This window comes from Xyrauchen texanus, chromosome 1, assembly GCF_025860055.1.
Source record: "Xyrauchen texanus isolate HMW12.3.18 chromosome 1, RBS_HiC_50CHRs, whole genome shotgun sequence".
Lineage (NCBI taxonomy): Eukaryota > Metazoa > Chordata > Actinopteri > Cypriniformes > Catostomidae > Xyrauchen > Xyrauchen texanus.
This window is the reverse complement of record NC_068276.1, coordinates 63,329,036-63,354,650: the sequence shown is the minus strand read 5'-3', so window position 1 is coordinate 63,354,650 and position 25,615 is coordinate 63,329,036. Positions and strand designations below refer to the sequence as shown.

At 38.0% G+C, this 25,615-nt stretch overlaps 3 protein-coding genes and 1 pseudogene across 4 annotated transcripts in view; 3 read left to right on the top strand and 1 right to left on the bottom strand.

Annotated features, from left to right (window-relative positions):
• LOC127643374 (uncharacterized) overlaps positions 1–9,853 on the top strand; it is a 39,281-nt gene extending 29,428 nt beyond the window's left edge. The window contains exons 1-5 of one of the 2 annotated variants that reach the window (XM_052126065.1): positions 6,207–7,065; positions 7,472–7,605; positions 8,010–8,175; positions 8,406–8,700; positions 8,871–9,853. In XM_052126065.1, coding sequence (XP_051982025.1) covers positions 6,962–7,065; positions 7,472–7,605; positions 8,010–8,175; positions 8,406–8,679 — 678 coding nt within the window. In that variant the 5' untranslated portion in view covers positions 6,207–6,961 and the 3' untranslated portion in view covers positions 8,680–8,700; positions 8,871–9,853. Of the gene's footprint in view, positions 1–6,206; positions 7,066–7,471; positions 7,606–8,009; positions 8,176–8,405; positions 8,701–8,870 lie in introns of those variants that run through there. The other variant, XR_007970502.1, reaches the window with a different exon arrangement.
• Positions 1–25,615, bottom strand: part of LOC127645778 (basement membrane-specific heparan sulfate proteoglycan core protein-like) — a 458,523-nt gene that overhangs the window by 369,807 nt on the left and 63,101 nt on the right. The window lies entirely within an intron of this gene.
• LOC127643513 (histone H2B 1/2-like) lies at positions 932–1,519 on the top strand (annotated as a pseudogene).
• On the top strand, positions 2,740–4,506 carry LOC127643094 (uncharacterized). The gene is made up of 2 exons (XM_052125662.1): positions 2,740–3,210; positions 3,335–4,506. Exons 1-2 carry the CDS (start codon positions 2,797–2,799, stop codon positions 4,412–4,414), a joined length of 1,494 nt encoding a protein of 497 aa, XP_051981622.1. The 5' UTR covers positions 2,740–2,796; the 3' UTR covers positions 4,415–4,506.

Here is a 25,615-nt window from a genome sequence, read left to right as displayed (position 1 = left end):
TTATTAATTAGCGTAATCGGACGGCAATTTTCTAAAAATAATATATCCTTATTGGGCTTTGGTAATAAAGTTATCAAACCTTGTCTTATTGAATTGGGGTCTCCACGCATATCTCCGGTTTGATCAACAAGGAGACTCGCGGTGTGCTGAAGGAGTTTCCATATAACGCTATGCGTGATGACGTCACATACACTGACACGTCAAGAGAAAGACGTCACTGTCATGGACGTTGTGTACGTGCTGAAACGACAGAGACGAACTCTGAACGGATTCTAAACGCGCTTTTAAGAGTCACACAATATCATACAAATATTGAGTTTCCAATTGGTAGATTAATCAAAGAGCGTTGATGAAATTGTGTTTTAAGTCTGGACCTTCAAATGTTTTTTCTTTAAACATGTTTCCCAGTATTTAATTAAGGGTTTTTCCTTTTATTTAAAACGTTAGTTACATCTGCTACAAATAGTCACTTCAGATTCTTGAAACTGGTCGTAGAGGAGTGATATTAAATTAATATTATACATTATTTTATCCACTTAAACACATGAAGTCTCCACATGATCGTGTTTTAATGTGTATGAAGAACTCTGAAATTACACAGTTGTGACTCAATCAGAAAATAATAAGAAGTTAAAGGAATAAAGGAACTGAATCGTGTTGGTGATGGTTGTTGTCAATCACGAGGCAATGGGCGGGACTAACATTTAGAAGCCTCTGATTGGCTGTTCTGTGTCCAATGAAATCATTTCAGGGGTTGTCCCATAAAGCCAAGCAATCACAGAGGACTTTTTGTCCCCAGAGAAATTAGCATAAATGAGTTTATGAATACTTGTGAATTTCCGCTATTGAAGAAGAACGGATCGTTTCCTTTTAAAGTTAGCATGCTGCGATATGTCAGATTAATCTCAATGTTTGGTGAGTGTCACACTTTACAGCATCATGTCGGATCCAGTGAAGTTCGCGCCGAAGAAAGGATTCAAGAAGACCGTCAGTAAATCCGTCGGTAAAGGAGGAAAGAAGCGCAAGAGCTTCAGGAAGGAGAGTTTCGCGATCTACATGTATAAAGTCCTGAAGCAGGTTGATCCTGACACCGGGATCTCCTCCAAGGCGATGGGAATCATGAACTCTTTCGTCAACGACATCTTGGAGCGCATCGGCGGTGAAGCGTCTCGTCTCGCTCACTACAACAAGCTCCACCATCACATCGAGAGAGATCCAGACCGCCGTGCGTCTGCTGCTGCCCGCTGAACTGCACAAACACGCCGTGTCTGAGGCACAAAGCACCAAATACACCAGCTCCAAGTCCAATAACATCTGTGTCCTCCATTAACACAAACACTCTTTTAAGAGTCACACATGTTCTCGTTTGAAGAGTTTGGATCTTTACAGAAAGTTCAGTAATGGTTAAAGTTTTATTTGTCACCCAGTCAAACTTCTCGTAAATGTGCAAAATATTATAGAAAGTTTAATAGAAATAACAGAACTTGGTTACTAATTAATCCTAAATCAGGGTAATTTTCAGTAGAGGTTAATGTCTGATAAATGAATCACTAATATTTGTTAAAAGGCAACATGCATTGAGATTTTCTGCTTGTTTTCACAGTATGTTCTAGAAAGGTCCAAAATGACGTCACTACACATGAACCTTATTTGTATCCTTCAGTGTTCAGTAATACAGTGTTAAAGTCTGTTTATCTTCAGATGGAGCAGATCATGAAGCAGAAGGGGTGTCAGAATATGCCAAACTTTCATGGGACAAACTAAAGATGTGACGCTCTTCAATTGAAGAGTCTGTTTAGTGTGCATGCACACTAATCAGATTCTTCAATTAGAAAACATCCCCATCTTTAGTATTTCCCATGAAAGTTTGGCATATTCTGACACCCCCTTCTGCTTCATGATCTGCTCCATCTGAAGCAGGGACGTGGGAACTATATTGTGAGGGGTGAGGGGGGTTAGTGTAGGCCTATAGTAGGCTTATGTATGTATCCTGATTGACTTTATGATTAGTTAAATCTGTTTTGCACATGCATCGCCACAGAGTTAACCATTTCAGACAGTACCGGTCAGCCTCTGTCTCGTTCACTTCACGTCTGTGGGCGTTACGCACAGCTCAGTGTGGCCGCTCCAATTTACCTTACAATCTAACCTTAGTGTAATGGACAGAATTACTAAAAAATAATTTGCTACCTAAAAGTTAAAGATTTTTAATAAAACTCAAGAGATGGTGGATGTGTGAAATTTCATGATTTATGAGTGACGTAGTCTAGTAGAATTTTCTAAAAAATATTTTGCTACCTAAAAGTACCTAAATATTAAATATAAAACGCATGGACTGATATTTTTCCAATGTCTGGACGTTTCAATATATTGGTATTAAATGCATTTTCTGTGAATTTATATTTCAAGTTTTTACTGCAAATGTCGAAATGCTCTTTGTTCCATCAGTGCTTGAGTCAGGAAAACATTTAAGTGAATTTCGTTTTGTATAAATTGTATCTTCATTTTAATCAATGTTTTCATCAACAAATTGACTGGATTAATAAATAAGAAGCAAATATAGTATATAAATATATACAATATAATTAGGACACGGAGGCGCCGGCGCGTGAACTGGAGCGCGTCTCATAAATGAACCGAAAACTGACAGAAAACACTAGTTTATTAATAAACAATTTAAATGTTTAATGCATAATCCTTACTTTGGCCAGTTCTTTGTGGCAAGCTTTATACGTGCGTTGAGATGCGGAATAGGCAATATAAAAATGCTGTCATTATAAAAGGTTTCTAGTGTCAATGTATTGCTTGTTTTTCTGTTTACATTTCATGTTGACACTTCTCTCTCTCGAACATAATGCTGCTACGCCAGAGCGGCCAAAGCGTCAACAAGCTTCCCCGTACTCTTATGACGCTTTTCCATTATCAGTACCAGCTCGACTCGCCTCGCCTCGCCTCAACTCGACTCGCTTTTCGCTCCGTTTTCCATTGCAGACAGTACCGCCACAAATAGTACCCGGTTGTCAAATCGAGTGTATGCTGTTTTTGATCCTCGGGATGTGGCTGTTTCTCACAGCAAGAAGACAAACGTTGTTTCATGAGAGGCTGAGGGCAGCAAAACGAAACACTGCTGAAAAAAACAGGACAGTTTGGGAATTACTACAGAGTTCAGACTACGAGACGAATCCGGTTGTTCAAAGCCGACGCAAGAGGGTAAGTTATGCTAACATAGCTAACGTTTGCATATGTGTAAATACTATACTATATGCAAAGTATTTAATCAACTTTATAGCTACCAGTATTACGTACTAAAATGTGCATGGTTTATGTGTTTCAGATCTATTTAGCTTTGCAAAGTTGCCGTGGCAGACCATTTGTTTGGGCTTTCAACCGAGCTACCGAGTGGTGGGATGATATTGTTCCTGGTTTCACAAACGCGCAGTGCGTTCAGAACTTCAGAATGTCGGAAGAAACATTCATATATTTGTACAACAAACTGCGTCCAGTGATGGAGAGACAAGACACAAGCTTCCGCAAGTGTGTTCCTCTAAAGAAGAGAGTGGCCATCGCACTATGGAAGCTTGCGACCAGTTCAGAGTACAGAACTATCGGCCATCTTTTCGGAGTAAGCATAACAACTGTTTGCCGGTGTGTTCAAGAGTTCACTGCTGCTGCAGAAACGTTGTTGGTTCCCGAACAAATCCGTTACCCAGACCAGGAGAAGTTTGAAGAAATGGCTGCCTACATTGAGAACAGATGGGGGCTCCCGCAGTGTGTTGGTGCTATTGATGTATCACACATACCCATTTTGGCACCACAGGAGTACCACTGTGACTATTTCAACCGTAAAGGCTGGCACTCCATCGTCCTTCAAGGTGTTGTAGATGGAAAAGGACTGTTCTGGAACGTGTTTGCAGGACTGCCTGGCAGCTTGCATGATGCTCGTGTTTTAAGACTGTCCACATTGTGGGAGTTGGCCAGCCGTGGCAACCACTTTCCAACTTACACCAGGAATATTGGTGGGGTGAATGTTGGCTGCTACATCCTGGGAGATTCTGCCTATCCCCTGCAGAACTGGCTCCTAAAGCCATTCACTGACACTGGACGGCTGACAGTAGAACAGCAGATCTACAACAAGAAAATATGTCGAGCACGGGTAGTGGTTGAAAACGCTTTTGGTAGACTGAAGGGAAGGTGGCGTTGCCTCATGAAAAGAAATGACTGTGATGTTACAATTGTGAAATCTATGATTCTTACTTGCTGTGCTTTGCATAACCTTTGTGAGAGTCACGGAGAGGACTATGACAATGACTGGGATGCACCTGCAGCAGCAGAGCCTGTGGTGGCAGTGGCACAGGGTGTTGAGGAGGAGGGCAGAGATGTACGAGAGGGTCTGATGCGTTATTTTAATTGCTAAATAAATACATTATCATTAAATATGTTGTCTCTGCTGTTTTTCATTAAAGGTTATCACAGTATACAATCTGAAAATACTTGTTCAAACCCTTGTAAAAAAGCAAACCATCAAAAAAAGACACTGTTTGTAATAACTTTCAAAAGGTTTTATTTAAACACGCATACAAATAGAAAAAATATAATATTAATATAAATTCACACATCCAACTATATACATATGTTACATGTAGTGCAAACATTAAATTAAAATAAACAAAGGGGTTTCAGTCCAGGGGCGGTGGAACAGCATCCCGCCGGTTCAGTGCCTGGACAAGCTGGCTCAGGGTTCCCAGAAAGGCCTGGTTGAAGGACGACATTGCAGCAATCTCCTCTCTCCTTAAAGCCGCCTCGAGTTCTCGGGCATGTGCTGCATCATCGAGTGCCATCTGTAAATGGCGCTCCGCTGTGCCCGGTTCAACTCCAGCTGCTCGACATCCGATGTCTGCATCTCCCTCAGGACAGTCAGATGCTCCTGTTCCCTCTTTCGTTTCCTCCGTCCTGGCCAAAAAATAATTACAATGAATGAGTTATAAAGAAAAACGGACAAGTCACGTTTCATTCAAAGGTTGTGTGTGTTTTAAATTGTTCACATGTATTATCATTACAGCTGCTACACAAAAAAAGACAACCCCACAACTTACTATTACTTATATAGTATATGTAACAACTTAACATCTGAGCCCAACTATTTTAGTAAATGTCAACTTTAAAATACTATGTGTACAGTATAGGTGTACACTGTGTACGTCTGGAAAGTTATAAAAATACTGAACAGGTATATTAATGAATCCTGTATTCCCATAACTGGGAATGCTTCCTGTTGTTATGCAAGTAAATTTACGTTATTAATGAGTTATTGATACGATTAATGATATATTAATAAGTGTGTATAGATTCACAGACAACAGGCTAGAAGGGTTTACTTTTTCTCAATTATACTAACCGTTGCCGTGTCGACGCTGCTGCGGTCTCGTGTCGACGCTGCTGATCTTGTTGGTGTCGATGGTGCCGCTGGTTCTGGTGCCGACGTGGCATCAGTGGGTGTCACTGAACCATTCTCGCTCGTCGAAAATGAATCTTAGATAGAAAGATCATACAAAAGTCAACACAATACGAAAATAGCAATGGCAGATAGTTAGCAGCTAGCTAGAGGTAGCAGCAATTGTTATCTGCGACACAAGTTTACAGTCTTCGTTGTTATAAGTGAGCTTCAGCTTTTCAAAAGCCAGCCTACAGAAAACATAACTCTCGAGCTGAGTGCGCCTACAGAATTAATGTAATGTAAACTTAAAACACTTACCATCCTCCATCAGCGACTCCAACAAACTGGTGGCCAAGTCAAGTCCACCCTCCCTCCAGTTGCTCGCCGGTCTATGGCCGTAGATACCGGTCCATCTGTTCGTACCACTTCCAGCTTTTTCGGTTTGAACCACTGCGGCCGTTGTGATCCTTTACAGCTCTGTAGTCACTTTTCAGTTTTTTTAACTTTTCCCTACATTGCTGGAAAGTCCTGTTGTAGCCATATGTGGACAGCAGTTCTGAGATTTCTTGATAAACTTTTTCGTTCCTCGTTGCCCCATCAAGCTCTCGCTGGATCCTTTCTTCGGCAACCAAACAAAGAAAAGTCTGCACCTCCTCGTTTGACCACGGCGTATTCTTCCGAGTTGCCATAATAATAGTTTAGTAGGCTATATCTGTGCAAACTATTTAAAAATGGCGGGGTTATTCTGGATGCTCCGTCTGGCGCGCGCAATGATGACGCAGTGAATAGTGACGATTCTCTCTGACCAATCAGCAGTCGGCATTGTTTTTACGTCACATTTTGGTATCACCTCAGCTCGCCTCAGCCCGCTCAGAACCTCGCCGGAGGTGGTAAGAAAAAAAGTACCCGAAAGCAGGTACAGGTACAACTTTTACACAGTGGAAAACCAAACAAAGTCGAGTCGAGTCGAGCCGAGGCGAGCTGGTACTGTGTAGTGGAAAAGCGCCATTAGACAAGCGTCCTCGACAGGGCCAGAGCTTCTTTGCCGCTCAAGTCGGCGGTGGTGTGAACGTGCATATTATGGCAAGCCAAGAGGGTCAGGAATACGGCATAGATTAATCGCGTTTCAAGCCAAACTCCATCAAATACAGCGTTTTAAACCGTATTGAACGCCGTAAAATACGGTGTTGTAATTACAAACGCCGTAAAAGACGCGCGAAATACGTCAATGACGCCGTATTTGACAGCGTTTTAGTGTACATGGAAAGCGCCGCTTTTTACGCCGCTCATCTCGCCATATGACGCCGTAAAAAACGGCATTTTGGTTGCACAGAGCGCGCGTTATTTTATGGCGTTTTGCTTGTATTATAATGAGCCACGCCCACTGATTTCCACAGCCACTAAGTTTGAACTGGTCTCTCCCAATCAATGATGAACTGAGTCAGACCAGACCAATTCAGCACGGATCATTTGTGGTAATTTGAGTTATCGACATTAAAACAAGGAAAATAATCCAGTTCGCTAAAGATGGACAGAAGAAGCTTCATTTTGCGCTGCAAGCGAACATTAAATGACTGCTCTCGTCAGCTAACACAGGATGCTGGACCCAATGTTCAGTCAACTTTAGTGAGGTAAGTATTGCTTTCAAACATAAAGCAAATATAGTGTAAAATATTTTACGCTGCTTGTATCAATGCATTGCCCAATACTACTGAGATTGTTGTGATTTTTTGGTGTACATGTCATCATCATTGGTCTTCATCTAAAACAAACTGTAGAACACTTTGGCTGGGTGTAATGAAGATATTATAATTATTTTATTGTGTAGGACCAGGCCTATCCACTAGTAAAATACCACCAGTAACTTGCATACATTATCAACGTGTATTTTAGGCTATTTTCTCAACAAATCCTTTTACATTTACCGCCCGGTATATGCAAAACAAGAATGAAAAATATAAGTGAATACATAAAACAGTGCCATTCATTAGGCCACAAACAACAGAACATTTTTAAAATATAAAATATTGGTTTCAGGCTGGAAACAATGCAGAGAAGTTTTGAATGGGCAAGAGGGAGGCTGATCATTGTGCCGGCAGCGGATCGGTTACTCTGTGACATAGCGGAATATATTGCAGAAGTAAACGCACGTAGGCAACATGAACAACAAGGTACATTACAAATCTTTGAATTATTATTTAACAGAATGTCTTTGAATATAGCCTACAATAAATTATTACAAATCTACAGGTACTGATATAATATTTGTTTATGTAAGCTAAGTATTTATGGGTATTAACGTTAACTAGCATTCATTATTTATTTATTTTTGTAGTAAAACTTGTAGTAAAGATCACTTAGTCTACATAGTGGACGGACATGGTTATTAAATTAACTGTTCTGACAATGATATTCGTAGCACAGATGACATTCTTACCATTTTAAATACATTGCATTTTAAATTTAACGTAAAACATTGTATTCCCTTAATATTGTGTTTCTAGATAGACCTCTCTTTGTGACTTGTAAAACTTGATTGGATTACAATTATTTATCCTTGTTATTATTGTTGCAGCCAGTTCCAGTTATCAGGCTCCACTTACTTGTAGTGGAGGTAGAGGAGCACCCCATTACAGCATCACTAGAGAGCAACTTTCTTTTCTGACCTCATGTGGTTTTTCTCTTCGTTCGATAGCTGAAATTCTGCAAGTGTCTTTGGCTACAGTCAAACAACGCATAAAGTAAGTTGCATCAAGATGTAGGCAAATTTCATTTTAAACTATTTGATGCGCATGAAATGAGCATTGTATTTACATTTGCATTTAACTTGTGCATTCCCTTTCAATTCATGCATTCCCTGGGTATCAAACTTGCATTTCTATAGTGCCATGCTCTACTATTTGAGCTACAAGAACATGTTTAGCATTATCTTGATAATAAACAATAGTTATGTTTGAATTGTTTGTTTCAGGAAGTTCAATTTGAATCAGTCTGTGACATATTCTGATGTAACTGATGATGCCCTCGATGACATGATCAAAGATATTGTGGCTGGGAATGACCAGCTTGGGTCTGAGGCTGTCAGGGCACAGTTACGGGCAGGTGGAGTACGGGTGCAAAGAGACAGAGTGAGAAGGAGTTTAGTGCTGAATCAACCCCAGTGCTGCAGCTCTAAGAGCAATGTCACAAAGACCACAGAGGCGACTGTACAGTGTAGCTGGACCAAACTCCCTTTGGCACCTTGATGGCAACCACTAATTGATAAGGTACAGGGCTATGTTTTTTTTGTATTATACGTTACATTTAATAAAGTGTATAAATTATAAAAAAGTATTCGTAAACTTCTGATTATGAAAATATTTGGAAGATGTACTGTAATGTATATTCTTTTTGTTCTTAACGTCTTGTATTATAACAGTGTTTCTCTATGTTTTAGATGGAGAATTGTCATTCATGGAGGTATAGATGGCTACAGTCGCCTCATAGACTTTCTCCGTGCCTCAAACAACAACCGCAGCAGCACTGTAATGGATTGCTTTTTGAATGCTGTGGCCAGATATGGAGTACCTTCCAGGGTCAGAACAGATCATGGAGGTGAAAATAATGATGTCTGTGTGATGATGAACATTTTCAGGGGCTCAGACAGAGGCAGTGCTATCAGAGGCAGGAGCACTCATAACCAGCCTATTGAGAGGCTCTGGGGTGACATGTGGCGGGGATTGACTAATGTTTATTATAACCTCTTCCAGTTCCTTGAGAGTGAAGGTATAGTGGACATAGACAATGAAATGCATCTCTGGGCCCTTCATTATCATGGAGCGATGCAAGAAATCTTTGGCAGAACAGCTGGGCCAGCAGATGAAATTGTTGTTCAAGGACCATCTGAACAAGAAGAAACGACATCAATACAGGGGGCACCAAATGTTGACTGGCCAGACAGAGTAGCAGTACCACAGAATCACTACTCTGTGAATAACGCAACCTTGGAGGAACTTGCTGCACGATTTAATCCACTTGGTGGGGCACAAGCAGAACTTGGATTAGACATCATTCGCAATGTTTTGTCTTTTTTGACATCTTTAAATCAAGCGTAAGAAAAGGATGAGTTCATCCCAATATAGAAATTATGACTGCATGTTATGGTTGACTTTCATTAAATGGACAAAACATAGAGCTAACCTTTTAAGTTTGATCAGAGTATGGTCCATTATACATTATTGCTTTCATCTTCTCTTTTATTTAATGACACCAAAAACATTGTGTCCAAAACATCCACAACCTTTTTTTGTGTGTGAAATTTGGTCACCGTTTTACATTTCTATGGACCCAAATAATTGCTGCTTGCAGCTATGACTTTAATAGTCATTATTTAAGGTCATGTGCCTCAATGTTAAAGTCTTCTGAAATAAAATTGTCCATTTCCCACACCAAGTGTTTTGTGATTTACTTATTCTTTGACTATCAAATACATTTAGATCTTGCACCCAAATATTTACCGGAACTTTTATATAAAAAAGTAAAGATTCAGATGTTTGCAAAACATTAGTCAAGTTTTTATTGAATGAACATAAACATTGATTTGTTCTGTATTGTAATACAATAACACCAGTATTAAATATTTTACAAAATGTATATATGTTTCTCTAAATCTTAATGTTTCACAATAATTAATGGATTAGTTCACTTTCAAAAAAATGTTTGCTGATAATTTACTCACCCCGATGACATCCAAGGTATCCATGTATTTCTTTCTTCAGTCGAAAAGAAATTAAGGTTTTTGAGGAAAACATTCCAGGCTTTTTCTACACAGAATGGACTTTAATGGAAACCAACAGTGTAGAAAAAGCCTGGAATGTTTTCCTCAAAAACCTTAATTTCTTTTCGACTGAACAAAGAAATACATGGATATCTTGGATGACATTGGGGTGAGTAAATTATCAGCAAACATTTTTTTTTTTAAAGTGAACTAATCCTTTAAGAAGGTGATGCTTATACCTTCCTAAAGCCAAGAGATCCTTTTATTGCAAGACACCTCTTGGTAGGTAGAGAGTCAGGGCACAGGTTGAAGCATACGGAATTCTTCTGGTTGGCTCCTCTTGGTCATAAAACTCCACTTTGCACTTTTGCTGAAACCCCAGTGGAGGGACAGAATCTGCTGCAGTTACAAACACTAGGACATCCTCAAAGCATATGCCCACATCTTCTTCTGTTTAAGTTTGCAAAACAGAAAATGTAAAAGACAAAACGCTAAATCTAATTGCATAACAAAACAGTGTGCAGTTAAAGAAACACTTACCTTGAATCGACATTAGCCAGCATTCCCACAGGAAGATAGTCTCCTCCTCAAGGTCTCGCCTGTTGCTCCCTGGTGAACTCCAGACAATGTCGAAGAGGTCTCTGACTTCATTTCTTGTTAGGGCACATCTTGTGTTGGTAAACAAGGGGAGGAACGCTTTCCAATTATTAAGCACTACCTCCCACAACCGGCCACAGGAGTTCAGCCCAGAAGTGAACTGCTGGATAATACTTGCCACTCTGAACAGAAAAAAAAGTAATAATAAGATTTAAAAATCGCTGTTGTCAAGCCACCTAATATTTATACAATACAAGAGTCAAAGCAGCATCTCAGTAAAAAACCTGATACCTTTAAATATTGAAAAATGTGATGACCCTGATCTTAATAGGACACCAGAGATAACCATATATTTTATGTGTTAAACATTGACTGGTGAACACCTAAATTCATTAGTCATGAACCGAAATCGAATCAACTTTTCTTACGGATAGTGATGAAGCAGACAGGTGAGTAAAATAATACTGAAGTTTATTTTCAACAGAAGCAAGGAAATCAGCAGATGTAAATGGTGAGTTGAACACAGTGAAGATAGATGAATGGAACTTTGCTGATGAATAACAGTATTGTCCTTTACATATGGTTATCTCCCCCCCACCAACCCCCCCACAAACTACGCCCCTGGATGGATGGATTTAATGACTTGTATGTATGGAACAACATGTCCACTCTAAATATGGACATTTCTTTACAATGGCAGAGACCCAACATAGTACACCTTATTAGGATATTTTTAGGAGACATTTTTGAGACAGCTGAAAGTTAAAGTAAATGTTATATATTTATTTACCTGTGGTAGATGAAGCGGGTCACTAACTGCCCATAAATTGTGGGCAGATCACTCATGGAGGCTGTGAAAATATTGGGTACCACACAGTCGCAAATCCAGTCCCCCAGGGAGTTTTTAAGCTCCGTCAGATCCTCTGTAGTGCTGCACCTAACAACTTAAAATCATAGAAAAACATGTGGACTTGAAAAATATTAGTTACTGAATACATTGTTCTCCTTAAAGGTGCTATAAGTGATCTCGTGCGTTTTTTTAGGCCAAACTTTTTGTTTCACCTACCGCAAACATCTCCTCACTATCCGCTAGCTGCCTGTCCCCTGAACACACTGTAAAAAAACGCACTCTGCAGACAGACCAAGCTCCACAAACAGCAGCAAAAACAAACCGAGCAATAAACAGAGCGACCCGCACTACGAAACATAACAAACTGTTCCAGCCAATAACCGACAAGAATGATGTGGGGTGGGGTTTGGGGGGTTATTGCGTGGATGAGGAGGAGGGAGGGTCTAGCTAGCCTCCGTTTTGTTTGATAATAATTTAAAACATCAACATGAGGTTACGCCAACTGGGATCACTTAGAGCACCTTTAAATGAGCACATAACTACATTATGTGGGATGTAAAATTACTTTAGTTACCTTTGCCAGCTTTTCTGCGAGGTCATTTTCCAGAAAGTTATTAAAATCAAATGTGGTGAGATCTGGTTTCTGGCCACACATGATCATAAAAAGCTCCTTGTTAATGGACTTCATGCCTGGTCCATTGTGAAGTATGGACCAGGCCATTAGTCTTCCTGCTGTATAGAATTTATTTTCAGCTAGAGCTTTTTGATCATAGCTGAATAGAAGCTGTCCAGGTTTGCCCTCAAAAATTCCAAGGTTGCTTTGGAGCTCAATCATGAGGAGTCTAAGAAAAAAAAAGAAAAAAAGTAAGATACTGTAGCCTAAAAACAATGTCACAAAAGTCTGTAAATTTTGAAACAATCATAAATCATTAACATTTCGTGATAAGTTTGCGTTGTTAGGAGAAATGTTAATTCATTATCTAATAAATTTATAGAATTTAGGGTGTAACAATATATCGTGCCACAATATATCGCAGTACAAAAATGCAACAATACGTATCGTGGATAGTGACAATATGTATCGTGGATTTCACCCAAAATAAAAATGACTGCGTGAGAAAAAAAAATTCAGAGTTTTAGTGTCAGTAGTACTACATTAAACTACTATATAATGTTGATTATAATGTATAATAATGTAATGTTAAGCATATTTGTCTAAAATAATTCAGTATTTTCAGCTTTAGAATCATGAATATTTTATACATTATTCTGGTGTCACCATTGTCCTTGGGTTACAAGCACCAAGTCCAAGCCTATTCATTTAAGCCCACAATGTAATATCAAAATTATCATTTTAATCAACAGTACATTTTTTGTTTACCTTATGTCTTTGGAGAATCGCAATAATATTGTATCGTGAGTTCAGTATCGTGATATGTATCGAATCATGAAATGAGGGTTTCATTAACACCCCTAATAGAATTGTATTAAATTAAAAAAATGTATTAAATCATGTACCTATTAAATATCACTGTATTCAAGATATAGGAAAAACTAGATATTTCTAAAGCATCTGAGCTGAAAGTGTTCCTGTAGCTCAATTGGTATTGCATTGCATTATCAGCACAACGGTTCAATTGGGTTAAATTCCCAGGTAACACACAAACTGATACAAATGTATAAATTGAAAGTAACTACAAATCAAGTTTAATCCAATAATCAAACGTCACAGCTGCCATAGGGGCATGTCTAACTGTCACATATACTGACATTATTATGTCATTATAAATTTATATTAATTTATTGCTGCCTATTTAATGTTGTTTAATGCATTTACGGGAATACCAAGTAAGGACTTAAACTGATATTGTCCAGAAACACACTTTGAAACCTAGACATTTTCAAACTTTTGAAGGTCACTTTAGACATTACTGTATATATGTGTAATACCTAATGTACCTGAAAAATTCTCTCCTTGGACCTCCATAGTCCTCAGCCATTTCTCCCACAAACTCAATATTGGGAGTTTTGTGCCACTCAAAGTACCCTCTTGACAGGGCCACACATGCACTCTTTAAAATGTTTTTGCGTCTTGCTATAACAGTTATGTGGGAATAGAAGTCCAGGTTGTCCTCACGAAGCTCCTGTCAAATTGCTGGTAGCTCTCTGTCAAGCTGAAAATACAAATAAATAAAAATTCACCAACATTAAATTGGATAAAAATACATTTTTACTTGAAAATAAATAAATAATAATAATTGATAATACATCTATAAATAAACTAGTGCAAAATCAGTTTTCGTGTGTGTTTTTAGTAATTGTTAGTTTTATGTGTTTGAGTGCTCATTGTTACAATTACACAATTATCCATCGGACTAATGGTTCGAGAGATATACGCTTAACAGACAGACATACAGATAAACACAGACAGACAGAGACAGACATACAGACAGACAGACATACATACAGACAGACAGACATACATACAGACAGACATACAGATAGACAGGCAGACAGACATACATACAGACAGACTTACATACATGCATACATACATACAGACAAGACAGACAGACATAGAGACAGACATACAGACAGACAGACAGACAGACATACAGATAGACAGAGACAGACAGATAGACAGACATACAGACTTACATACATGCATACATACAGACAGACAAGACAGACAGACATAGAGACAGACAGACAGACATACTTACATACAGACAGATAGACAGACTTACAGACAGACAGACAGATAGATAGACAGACATACATACATACATACATACAGACAGATAGACAGACTTACATACAGACAGACAGACATACTTACATACAGACAGACAGACAGACAGATAGACATACATACAGACAGATAGACAGACTTAAATACAGACAGATAGACAGACTTACAGACATACATACATACAGACAGACAGACAGACAGACAGATATACAGACAGACAGACAGATATACAGACAGACAGACAGATAGACAGACTTACATACAGACAGACAGACAGATAGACAGACTTACAGACATACACACATACAGACAGACAGATAGACATACATACATACAGACAGACAGATAGACAGACTTACATACAGACAGACAGACATACATACATACAGACAGACAGACAGATAGACATACATACATACAGACAGACAGATAGACAGACTTACATACAGACAGACAGATAGACAGACTTACATACATACAGACAGACAGACAGACTTACATACATACATACAGACAGACAGACAGACAGACATACAGACATAGAGACAGATATACAGACAGACAGATAGACAGACTTACAGACAGACGTGTCGTGTATGTAATTTATAGATAGATAGAAAGATAGATAGATACTATATATATATATATATATATATATATATATATATATATATATATATATATATAGAAAGAGAGAGAGAGATTACAGGAATGTCTGTTAACCACATATTTCTCGAACAGTTAGTCCGATGGATTTCAAACTTGGCAGGGGTCTTGCTAGGTTTATTTGGATTAGAAATGCAAAATATAGTGTTAAATATTTCGGTAAAATAAGCACACACTGGCTTTTGCCGGTCTAGCTGCTGGCAGTGGCCATTCCCCCTCTCTCACTGCAGCCACCATCCAAAGACATGCAGATTAGGAGAATAGGCTCTATGCACGAACGCTGCTGACGTATTTCCGGTAGAATCTCAACCAGCGTATTTACTTCTGCATAGCACAATCTATAGCAAATGTACTAACAGCAAAACTTTAGGCTTCCGACGCAGCACCGGATGTAACTGGGTTACTTCTTCAATGTCAGATCCTGATGAGTCTATATAGAAGTCCTCTCTAATTGTTACAAAATAGGTACAAAATTGAAAAATATATTTATAATTAGCATATTTTACACAACATTTTAACAATTTAGAAAATAAAATACATCTTCAGAATTTCAGCAATACATAAAACACATCTTGAAATGGCATCTTGCATTTAAAAACACTTATATGAATCTAGCATATATACGGCTGGGGTGTACTTACTCTGGGATTGTGTTGGCGTGGGCTGCATGGCTGCCACCTGTGGAGGTGTGGGCTGCATGGCTGCCACCTGTGGAGGTTTGGGCTGCATGGCTGCCACCTGTGGAGGTGTGGGCTGCATGGCTGCCACCTGCGGAGGTGTGGGCTGCATGGCTGCCACCTGTGGAGGTGTGGGCTGCATGGCTGCCACCTGTGGAGGTGTGGGCTGCATGGCTGCCACCTGTGGAGGTGTGGGCTGCATGGCTGCCACCTGTGGAGGTGTGGGCTGCATGGCTGCCACCTGTGGAGGTGTGGGCTGCATGGCTGCCACCTGTGGAGGTGTGGGCTGCATGGCTGCCACCTGTGGAGGTGCTTTCAGTGGTGTGGTCAACCTGGCAAGAAAATTTTTAAGGAAATTGAAATTACTGGAAAAATCATACAGACATAATCATATACATTGACAGAGGAGAGAGTAAAAGTGAAGGATTTTTTGTATATTTTTGTGCTTAAATTAAGATTCCAAACTTGCTGACTATCCTATAAGTGTTTGTCACACAAGTTTCATCTCATGATACAGATTTAACAAGCAAAGGCCTATGGGAAACTACAACCATACTTTGAATATTTTTAGTATTGTACTGAATATTTTACTCACCTTCAGACGAATATAAAGGGCAGATCTCCCCAATGCATTAGTTGAATGAATCTGATTAGGACTCAAACTTTCTAACTGCAAAGGGAAGATCTGCCTTTGGCTATTAACTTTACATAGTTCAAAATCATCTGTAAGATCAGGAAATTGAACTCTCAGGGCCTGTTTAAATTCTTCCTCATCTGCATCTCGGCGCACAACCACACGACAGGGTGGAGTGGCATCTGGAAGTATAAAAAAAAAAAAATCACCTTTCATTTCAAAAAGCATGAAATAAAAATATTAAGAAGAAATTAATAATAATAAAAAAGGTATTCACATATGTGAACTCACCTCTGTGTGATCTATAATGGGTAATGGTTGGACTTTTTAGCACAGAAACTTTGAAAGTTAATTGTCTAGGCCTGGTTATTTGTCTTACTCTGGACCTTCTCTGACGAATCGGCCCACCACTAGTATTCCTGAACATCTGAAACCTTTATAAAAAACAATATATTAGTCATCATTGTGTTTTCTACGGGCTGTTTTTTATCTTCTTAAATAGGGCCCAAGCCATGAATGGGTGAAGGCCCTATTGTTATCCTAAGGAATATATTTTATTTATTATTTACGACTTCTCAGGGACTTAAGAGTGTGTGTGCCATTTTGTGCAAAAGTTTGATTTTGATAATACTATGTAGGTTTGGTTGCAGTATATATTAGGTATTTTGCAGATTTTGCATTAATCTGTGCAATTAATTTTGTTGGTTTGCTATTATAATTTGCAAAGTGCTATTTTTTTATTTGTAAATTAGCAACTGAACTTTTTAACCATTGCACATGTCAGAACAAATTCAAGTTTATATTTTCTTTCACATTATGGAATTTTTAAAATAAAGTCTGTATGTTGTTATTTTGTAGATGTTTGTTGTAACTAAATATGGCTTCAATGTAATTCAAGATAATTTAGTAAAGACATGGTTAATTTTTCTAAGGGCTGAGCCTGATACCATAAACCAGGCAATTGACTATGTCAGGGTTTGTGAAAGATGGTAACATTGGTGCTTCTGGGTCTTTCGTCCATTCTGTAGCTGGCAGGTCGTACATTCTTGATGTCAAGCAGTTTCTCTAAATAGCACTGCCTGATGTTGTTTTTTATTCTTTCTTGATAGAGCCCCTTTCCTTTTGCTTCCTCCTTCTCCATTCATTCCCAAGAAACTGCGCTGTATCGCAAAATACAAACAAATATCAAGCTGCTCTCTCTCCTCCGCTATTTCTCTCGGTCTCAATGTTCTGTAGAAGTAACCATGGCAACGGGTAGCGTATCTTGCCTTCTTTTTTTCTTTTTAATTTTCAAAAATTACAGAATTAGAAATTAAGTTATTGATACATTTCTTTTACAGATTTTCATATTAGGTAAACTTGAAACATCAATGGTGGCGCCTTCTTGAAATGCAAAGCGGAGTGAAACACGTGACGTCACATTCTCTATAAACTAATCACTCGTTGAAAAAGACGAATTGACAAACTAAATGTGAGCAAAGGAATATAACTCAATATTATTTCATTAGACAAAATTACAGTGCACTGATACAGCACAGCCGTTTTAATAATAAAAAAAACCTTACATTTATCAAAAAAAAAAAAAAAAAAAAAAGACGCGTAGGCCTTAATCAACACTCTCTCCAGGATTCTGTGTTAACGTATTATCATCGCAAAGATCTGATCTAACGTTAGATTATTATTTTCTAATTTATATATATATATATATATTTACAATTAAAACATCAAACAGCACTAGAACAATTACGTTGTGTGGACCTTCCTCAGGATTTAAATTGGCTGAGTTCCTTGTAATGTTGTAGTGACCCACTTGTGACAAAACGAACTCGGGCCGATGCCGACAGAGAGCCAGCATTTCAGCCGGAATCGGCCCAACTGCTTGCATTTTTAAGTTTTATAATGCAATAGTCTGAATTTATTTAGATAACTGGCATTGTACAATATTTGAAAATATCCAAATACGTTTCCAACCTTAAAAAGGCCTAAAGTCACATAGGCCTACCTATCTAGTAGAGTTGTCTGCTCCTCTTCTGGGGGGTCTCATTAAGAAGTCTGTTAAACTGAGCATTCATTCTGTCTCTTATTTCATTAATTCTTCTTCTGAATCTGCTTTCTCCATCCACCATACTGACACTTAATACTCAAATTAAAACTCAAATTCAATCTCGTCCTCGTCATTCGTGCATTTATTAGCCAAAACTGCGCGGGAACTAGGCTACAGTAGGCCTAGGCCCGCCTACTTAAAGGAACAGTTTGACCCATTATTAGACTCATTGTTTTAGTAGTAATTATTATTTTTATATATGATAAACATATTCAAAGGCTATTTTGGTGTTTCAAAGAAAAAATGCATAGGCCTAAGTATTTTTTTTGTTAAAACCTTACAAATCAACTTTACAGCTAAATGCTGTCAAGACTTTCAATATAAAATATGTGTTTGTTTTTCAGTGTGACTTGAGAATGGAGATGCGCAGCAATATCTCATGCATCACATACAGGAGCCACTGTGTCAGGTGACCACCACTTTTTACCAGCCTTTTTTTTTTTTTTTTGCCTCATAAAGGTGAAAAACAGTGCCATGCCAGTGCACACACACACACACACACACACACACACACACACACACACACACACACACACACACACACACACACACACACACACACACACAGTGCTGCCAACCCAACTGATATAGACCTGCAGCTCATATGTAAACAAATGTTGTTGGCTGATTAAGTCATGTAGACTAGTTAGTAACTAGCTAATAATTGTACATTTTGAAAAAGCAATTTGAAAAATGCGTTTTAAAAGCTATTATTATTTATTTTTGCATAAATCAGGGTTTATACTAGTAGGCCTATACAAGGACTGACATTTTTTAAATTTGGGTTTACAAAAATATTCTTTGTTGCATGTGCCATATTACACAACATTGCATCCGAGAAAAAAATGCTACTTTTATTAAATATAGTAATATAAATAATAAAAGACTAGACAAAAATGCTTAGTTCCTATTATGCAAGGTCTAGTAGTGCATTGTTGCCTCATGCAACAAATAAAAAGGAAAAGTTGGCTATACACTGCCCACATGTCTCCTCTGTCTGCAGACTCTTCTGTAGGCCTTTAGATGTGGAATCCTGCAACTCATATTGCAGTCAGAAAGCACAGGTATAATTTAAGTAAAGTTATTTATGCACTTGCAGGTAGGCTAGTTCCTCCAAACGACAGTCATCTGAGAGGGTTTATTCACTGTCCAGTGCAATGGAAACAAATGGGTATTACAAAGTCTTATACTTTCTTTCTTTTTGAAAGTTAGAAAATGTCCACTTACTGCACATATTTTAATTTTATCCCTATTTTTTCGTTGTTTTGAATTAAAAAGTGGGATGCATTTTGAAGAGTAGACCTTTACATTGAAATGTATGCTGTTGTTTCTTGGATTTGTCTGAACCACAGGATATGAAAGTTAAGTACTGCGGTTCATTTTGCTCATTTTTACGTGAACAGTCCTTTTGCATTTAATTTAACCCTTTCCTCTCTGGTGTACTGATTGCAAAAACAAGTTTAAAACATGATTATTGAGTGTTTTAGCTTTCAAATTATGCATAGTTTATGATAGTCAGTTGAATATTTGTTATAAAACAAAGCTTAAAAAAAGTAATAAAAGTATAGCCACGCCCTCGACGGCCCAATTGATGTATTTTGTGAATTTATGTTGTGTTTCAGTGTATTATGGTTCTATAGGAGTAATTTAGTGTATAATGGTTCAATAGTTTTTTGGTTCTATTACGCCTTTTGTGTGTCACAGTAAATAAACTAAATATTACAAAAATGGTTAAACACCATGTCTAATTCGAAACGAGTTTGCAGCAGAAGGCACGAACAGAGCGAAATGTTATTATTTATGAGTATTATATAAGATAAGACAATTGAATGCAAGAATCAAAACATTAATGCCACGATTTAAATATGCATAGGAATACGTACAAATGTGTTGGTCGGTAGAGTTGTACGTAGGCTAAATAAATTACGTTTTTGTGCTGTCAATACGTAAATGTTTTACGTTTTAGTGCTGTAAATACGTCAGTATTATATGTTTCTGTGGGTATCAAACGTAAGTAAATTTTGGCTAGCCTACGTGTGGTAGAACTACACTTTACGTAACAATACACAAGTATTTTCATGAAATCACGCCAAGAAGGCGACAAGGGTAAGGAAATGCAGAAGACAAAGGCTAGGTAAAATAAAAAGTCCCAAAATAGAAACGCCCAAAAGTCCCATAGATTTCCCTTAAAGTCCCTTAAATTTAAAACCTTAAAATTAAAAACGTTATAGGCTACAATCACTGTTTAACCTAATAAAAATTACTGAAATACTGTTATATTATCTGTGAGTATAGATAATATAGATTTTAATAGCTTGATGCGTTGTTGCATTGTAAAACGTTTCGGTGCATAGAACGGACCGATCCACGATTGCTCTCCATGGTTCTGACCAAAGAATAGCGCTTTGGAATCTCCCTACGCATCATACGCATCATACGCATCATACGCATCTTACCTGGCGTTGTCTCTTAGTGCGCTACGAAGAAACAAGGTATAAAGGTATGCTACCACTAAAGGTATACCATTGCTAGGCGTCTTCAGGGCTATCATCCACTCGCGAGGCAGAGGCGCTGGGATATCTAAAGGTTAACATTTTTACCCTATTCACGTAAGAAAAATAATGTTTGGCTATAGACTATTTGGGTCTTTTTCGGAACTTTCCCCCAATGGGATTCTTCGGGGCTTTTTTTTCCTTACTCAGGACATATTGAGGATACAAAATCAATTGAGTTTGATTCTGTTGAAATTTGTTCACGATTGACCCCTATTTTGGCTTAAAAGGCCTGGACTATAGGTTATTAAAGCTAGTTGACAAAAAACAAACAAAAACAGGCGAAAAATTGTTCCATTTAAGAACAAACCAGTTAGAAGACATTTCACTCCACAACTTATGAATTAACTGTAGTAAAACAAACTTTTTTTTGCCTGTATGTTCATATTAAAAATGCTGTTATATTAATAGGCTATAGCTAGTCATGTATAAATAAATGTAATGCAGTAGGCTAATGTTTTTTATTAGAAGTTATTTCAGTTTATTTATTTAGCATTTATATTTAGCCATACTATGTTTTTGGGCTGTTTTTGATAACACATAGGCCTACAATAGGTTTATAGAGAACACAAACATAGCTAATTCAATAGCCTATATATTTTCATATTTTTTCAGGAGTTTTTCGCATATGATGGTGAAAAAAAAGTTAAAAGTAAAAAATCACCACCATGTTATAGCCTATGTATAATAAATATTTTTGAGTATTAAAAAAGTGGCCCTTCTAGATTATTTTATCCCTTGAGGTATAGCCCTCGCACACAATACACTTCATGACCCCTGCTCTGGACATATTGAGGATACAAAATCAGTTGAGTTTGCTTCTGTTAATTGCAATTTGTTTAACCTTTTTTCATAAAATGACTGGACTAGAATTATTTAGTGTTCCGATTTTTTTTTGTTAATCTATGTTTTATTATTTGGCTTCGTTATTTCCAATATATTTTGTAATATGAAGATTAAAATATTTTGCCCTTTTCGATCGTCAGTTCATAGCCTATAAATAAACTTGTGGGAAAAAATCCCACCGAGGTTAGAGAGGTTTGGTTCATTAGTGTCTTTTTATTCGAATTTTGAAAGAATTACCGTCATTTTAGAAGGATAAAACATAAGGGAGCAAATAAATAAATAAAAATAACATTGTTATTTGCCTACTTTCCCAACATTTGAGTCATTATTCTTAAAATGTACATTTTGTTTGCAACAAAAGCTGTAAGTTTATTGGGCTGGATGAGCCTGAGATTGTTTCCTAGACCGGCATTAAGTAGGCTAATTCGTGTATATTTCTAAATATTTGTGTCTTAAGAGAGCAAAATGTAGGCTACAGTTCTGTGGATGTTTTGGCCAGCAGGGTTAACTAAAACTATTAAAAACTTCTATGCCTATCGACGTAAACCTGAAATAAAGGTTGTTGTTTACTTTTATTTAAAAATGTGGGGTTTTTTCAACCAACAAGATTAGGCTGTGCTGTGTTAAATTAAAATCGTCTGTGACCCATTAAAAACACACAACATTTTTCCCCCCAGGGGTTTAGTTTAAGCCTGCATGCACAAATAGCTGCATAAAGAACAGAATCATCATCGTATAGGCTAGATGCACCTGTAGTACTTCTGTGGAAAAAAAGGCTACACGAAATTTCTTTCGGTTCATGGTCAAAATGATCGCTTTTGAGAAGCAAGTTCACGGAAAGGAAAGCTGTTTGTTTTCTTCATTATAGGCTACAATGTTTTGTTTTTATTGTGAGTGTAGGTATAGGCTACACACACACACACACACACACACACACAACAAAAAAAAACATTCACAGATTCGAATGATCCTTTGCTATAATGATCCGTGCTGAATTGGTCTGGTCTGACTCAGTTCATCATTGATTGGGAGAGACCAGTTCGAACTTAGTGGCTGTGGAAATCAGTGGGCGTGGCTCATTATAATACAAGCAAAACGCCATAAAATAACGCGCGCTCTGTGCAACCAAAATGGCGTTTTTTACGGCGTCATATGGCGAGATGAGCGGCGTAAAAAGCGGCGCTTTCCATGTACACTAAAACGCTGTCAAATACGGCGTCATTGACGTATTTCGCGCGTCTTTTACGGCGTTTGTAATTACAACGTCGTATTTTACAGCGTTCAATACGGTTTAAAACGCTGTATTTGACGGAGTTTGGCTTTAAACGCGATTAATCTATGGCGTATTTCTGACCCTCTTGGCTTGCCATAGTTATCCTGGAGGCCTACACCCGTTTCGTTTCACACATACTCCGTGTGCAGTGCGTATGTGGTACAGGAGCAGCACGTGCAATAGTGCTTTCACATATGCTGCGTTTGCAGTGCGCTACTGATCCGCAGTTTCTGTGTGCCACAAAATCAAAAATGTGTAAGTAATTTTGATTTTTAATCCAAACGTTAACTTTGACAATGTTTAAGACATTTAAACAGTATGAAAATTAATTTTAATCATCGTGATTCTTTGTTTTACATGTAGTTCGAGTACTTTTTTTTAGGGTAAAAATATAATGTATGATGGCATTTTGCAACTTTTGGGACTATAATCATATGCACTGCAAACGGAGTATGTGTGAAACGGGCGCTACTATTGTGCAGCGGAGTCGGTAGCCTGTATTCAGAGGGTGCGCAGCAACGACAGGAGGAAGATTTCCGTTGGTTTCTTCAGTGCAGCTGAGTCACTTATTTGTTCCAAATTGAAAGCAGGTACCTTTGTGTGTTTGTTTTCCCGCTCAGGAGAGTGAAGCGGCCAGTTTGTTGTTTTAAAGGCCACCACGTACTCCAGCAACGTCTCAGGCCTGCAACGTTGTGTGTGTGTGTGTGGACCCACAGTGTTTAGTTATCATTCATATGTGGTTATTCAGTGCACTTAAAAACTGTGATTTCTGATCTTTTCATCTATAGTGAAAGTGTGATAGACACATTCATTTAAATTTTGACTCATAATATTTTGCATATTTGGTGTGATATTGTGTCCATTGGTGATTTGAGATAAAAAGTGACTGCGTGAGTTAATCACATACTGTTACTTTGTGTATGAACGCATTTGATATTTTTTTATTTTATACAAATTAAATTATTTAAATTTTGTTACTTTCAAAGAGTTTTATTCTTTCAAAAAGAGTTTATACCAAACCATTTAAGGGTAAGTGAGTATAGATTTTTTATTATAATTTTCATTCAGGTAAATTAATTCATTTAGTGACACCAGAGGGGGCCTAACTTCAACATCTGTAGGCATATCGTTAATGAATCTGGAGCGCTGTCCTACTTGATTACTAGAGACAGGTAGGGGCGTTACAACTATTTCTCACCAAAATAGTAAATTCGATTTTGCACCTCTTCATTTACATAGACCTCCCATATATACACCCACAGTTTGCGTGAACACACCCACCCATGCCCAGTTGTGCCTTGCCCTGGCACAAAAGTGCCATCTTTAGATTTGGCATGAGTGTAACAGTAGCCAGCTGGTAGGTAGCTGTGCAGTGTGTAAAAGCCTCACTCCCCTGGTCTTAAGTGCACACTAGTGATTGACGTTAGAGTCAGTAGCCTTTCGCCTGCTCATTATTGTGCCCTCCACCCATGCTGGAGATCTCGGTTTGAGCGGGTTGAGTAGGACCGGTTGCATAAGTGCATGTTCTAATGTGCTGCACCTTATGCAGGTATGCAAACAGAGTCCTTAATTTCAAACATTCACTCTCCCCATCCAGTCTTCTGCTAAACATGCTGGGAACTAGAAATCCCCTGCCCAGTTTCAGCAATGCTGCATTAACACATAAATCATGTATAGAAAATCACATTTAAAGTGTCAGAGCAGAGATCAGTAGTTCTCATAACCAGAAGTGTTCTTTCTCAATCAGTAAATAAATGTTTACAGATCAAAACCAGCCTTTTTATGACTTTTTGCTTATTTTCTGATTATTGCAATGTTTTGTGCTTTACGACTGATGATGGTTTGGAACGGTTACTGCTGAACTTTCAGTGAATCATATCCAAAGAAGGGCTGAGGGGACTATGGCGGGATACACCCCCACAATATTCAGATGAGAGGTCAAAAACATTAGCTGACGATACTTCAACTATTACGCCAGTCCTGGTTCAGTTTCAAAGTACTAATAGTTGTATTTTTATCATTACAAACCCTCTAATTATCTCTAAAGAATTATTTTATTTCACATTTCCTACACTTGTCATTTGAATCGATGTGTAAATTCTGGTGTATTGTGCCTCTGGTGTATGTGTAAATTAAGAGTGCTTTGCCGCATAAATCACGTTACAATTGGAAAATATGAATTACCCTTACAAAAATCAGCAGATTTGCTGCAAACGTGCCACCAATTCTGCACTGATTACCTTCACATGCAAATGAGATTTGCAGCAAATTGTCCATCGTTTCCTGATTTGCAGGTTCACCACTACCGGTGAAGAGCTGCAAACCTCTGGCAAACATTTGTGGTGAATCAAAAGTTAATTTGCATGTAAAAATAATGACTGGCAAACTTGTGTGAAGTTTGCGGCAAGTTTAGGTTTTTAGTAAGGGTGCTTATAACATTTGTATTTCAAATGTTGTGTTCCAGTCCCAGCATC

Bases quoted from the DNA above. Each gene is read 5' to 3' on its own strand.
- LOC127643094 (XM_052125662.1), top strand. From the start codon at position 2,797: ATGTATTGCTTGTTTTTCTGTTTACATTTCATGTTGACACTTCTCTCT. The intron at 3,211-3,334 runs GTAAGTTATGCT...TATGTGTTTCAG, and splicing joins TTCAAAGCCGACGCAAGAGG to ATCTATTTAGCTTTGCAAAG.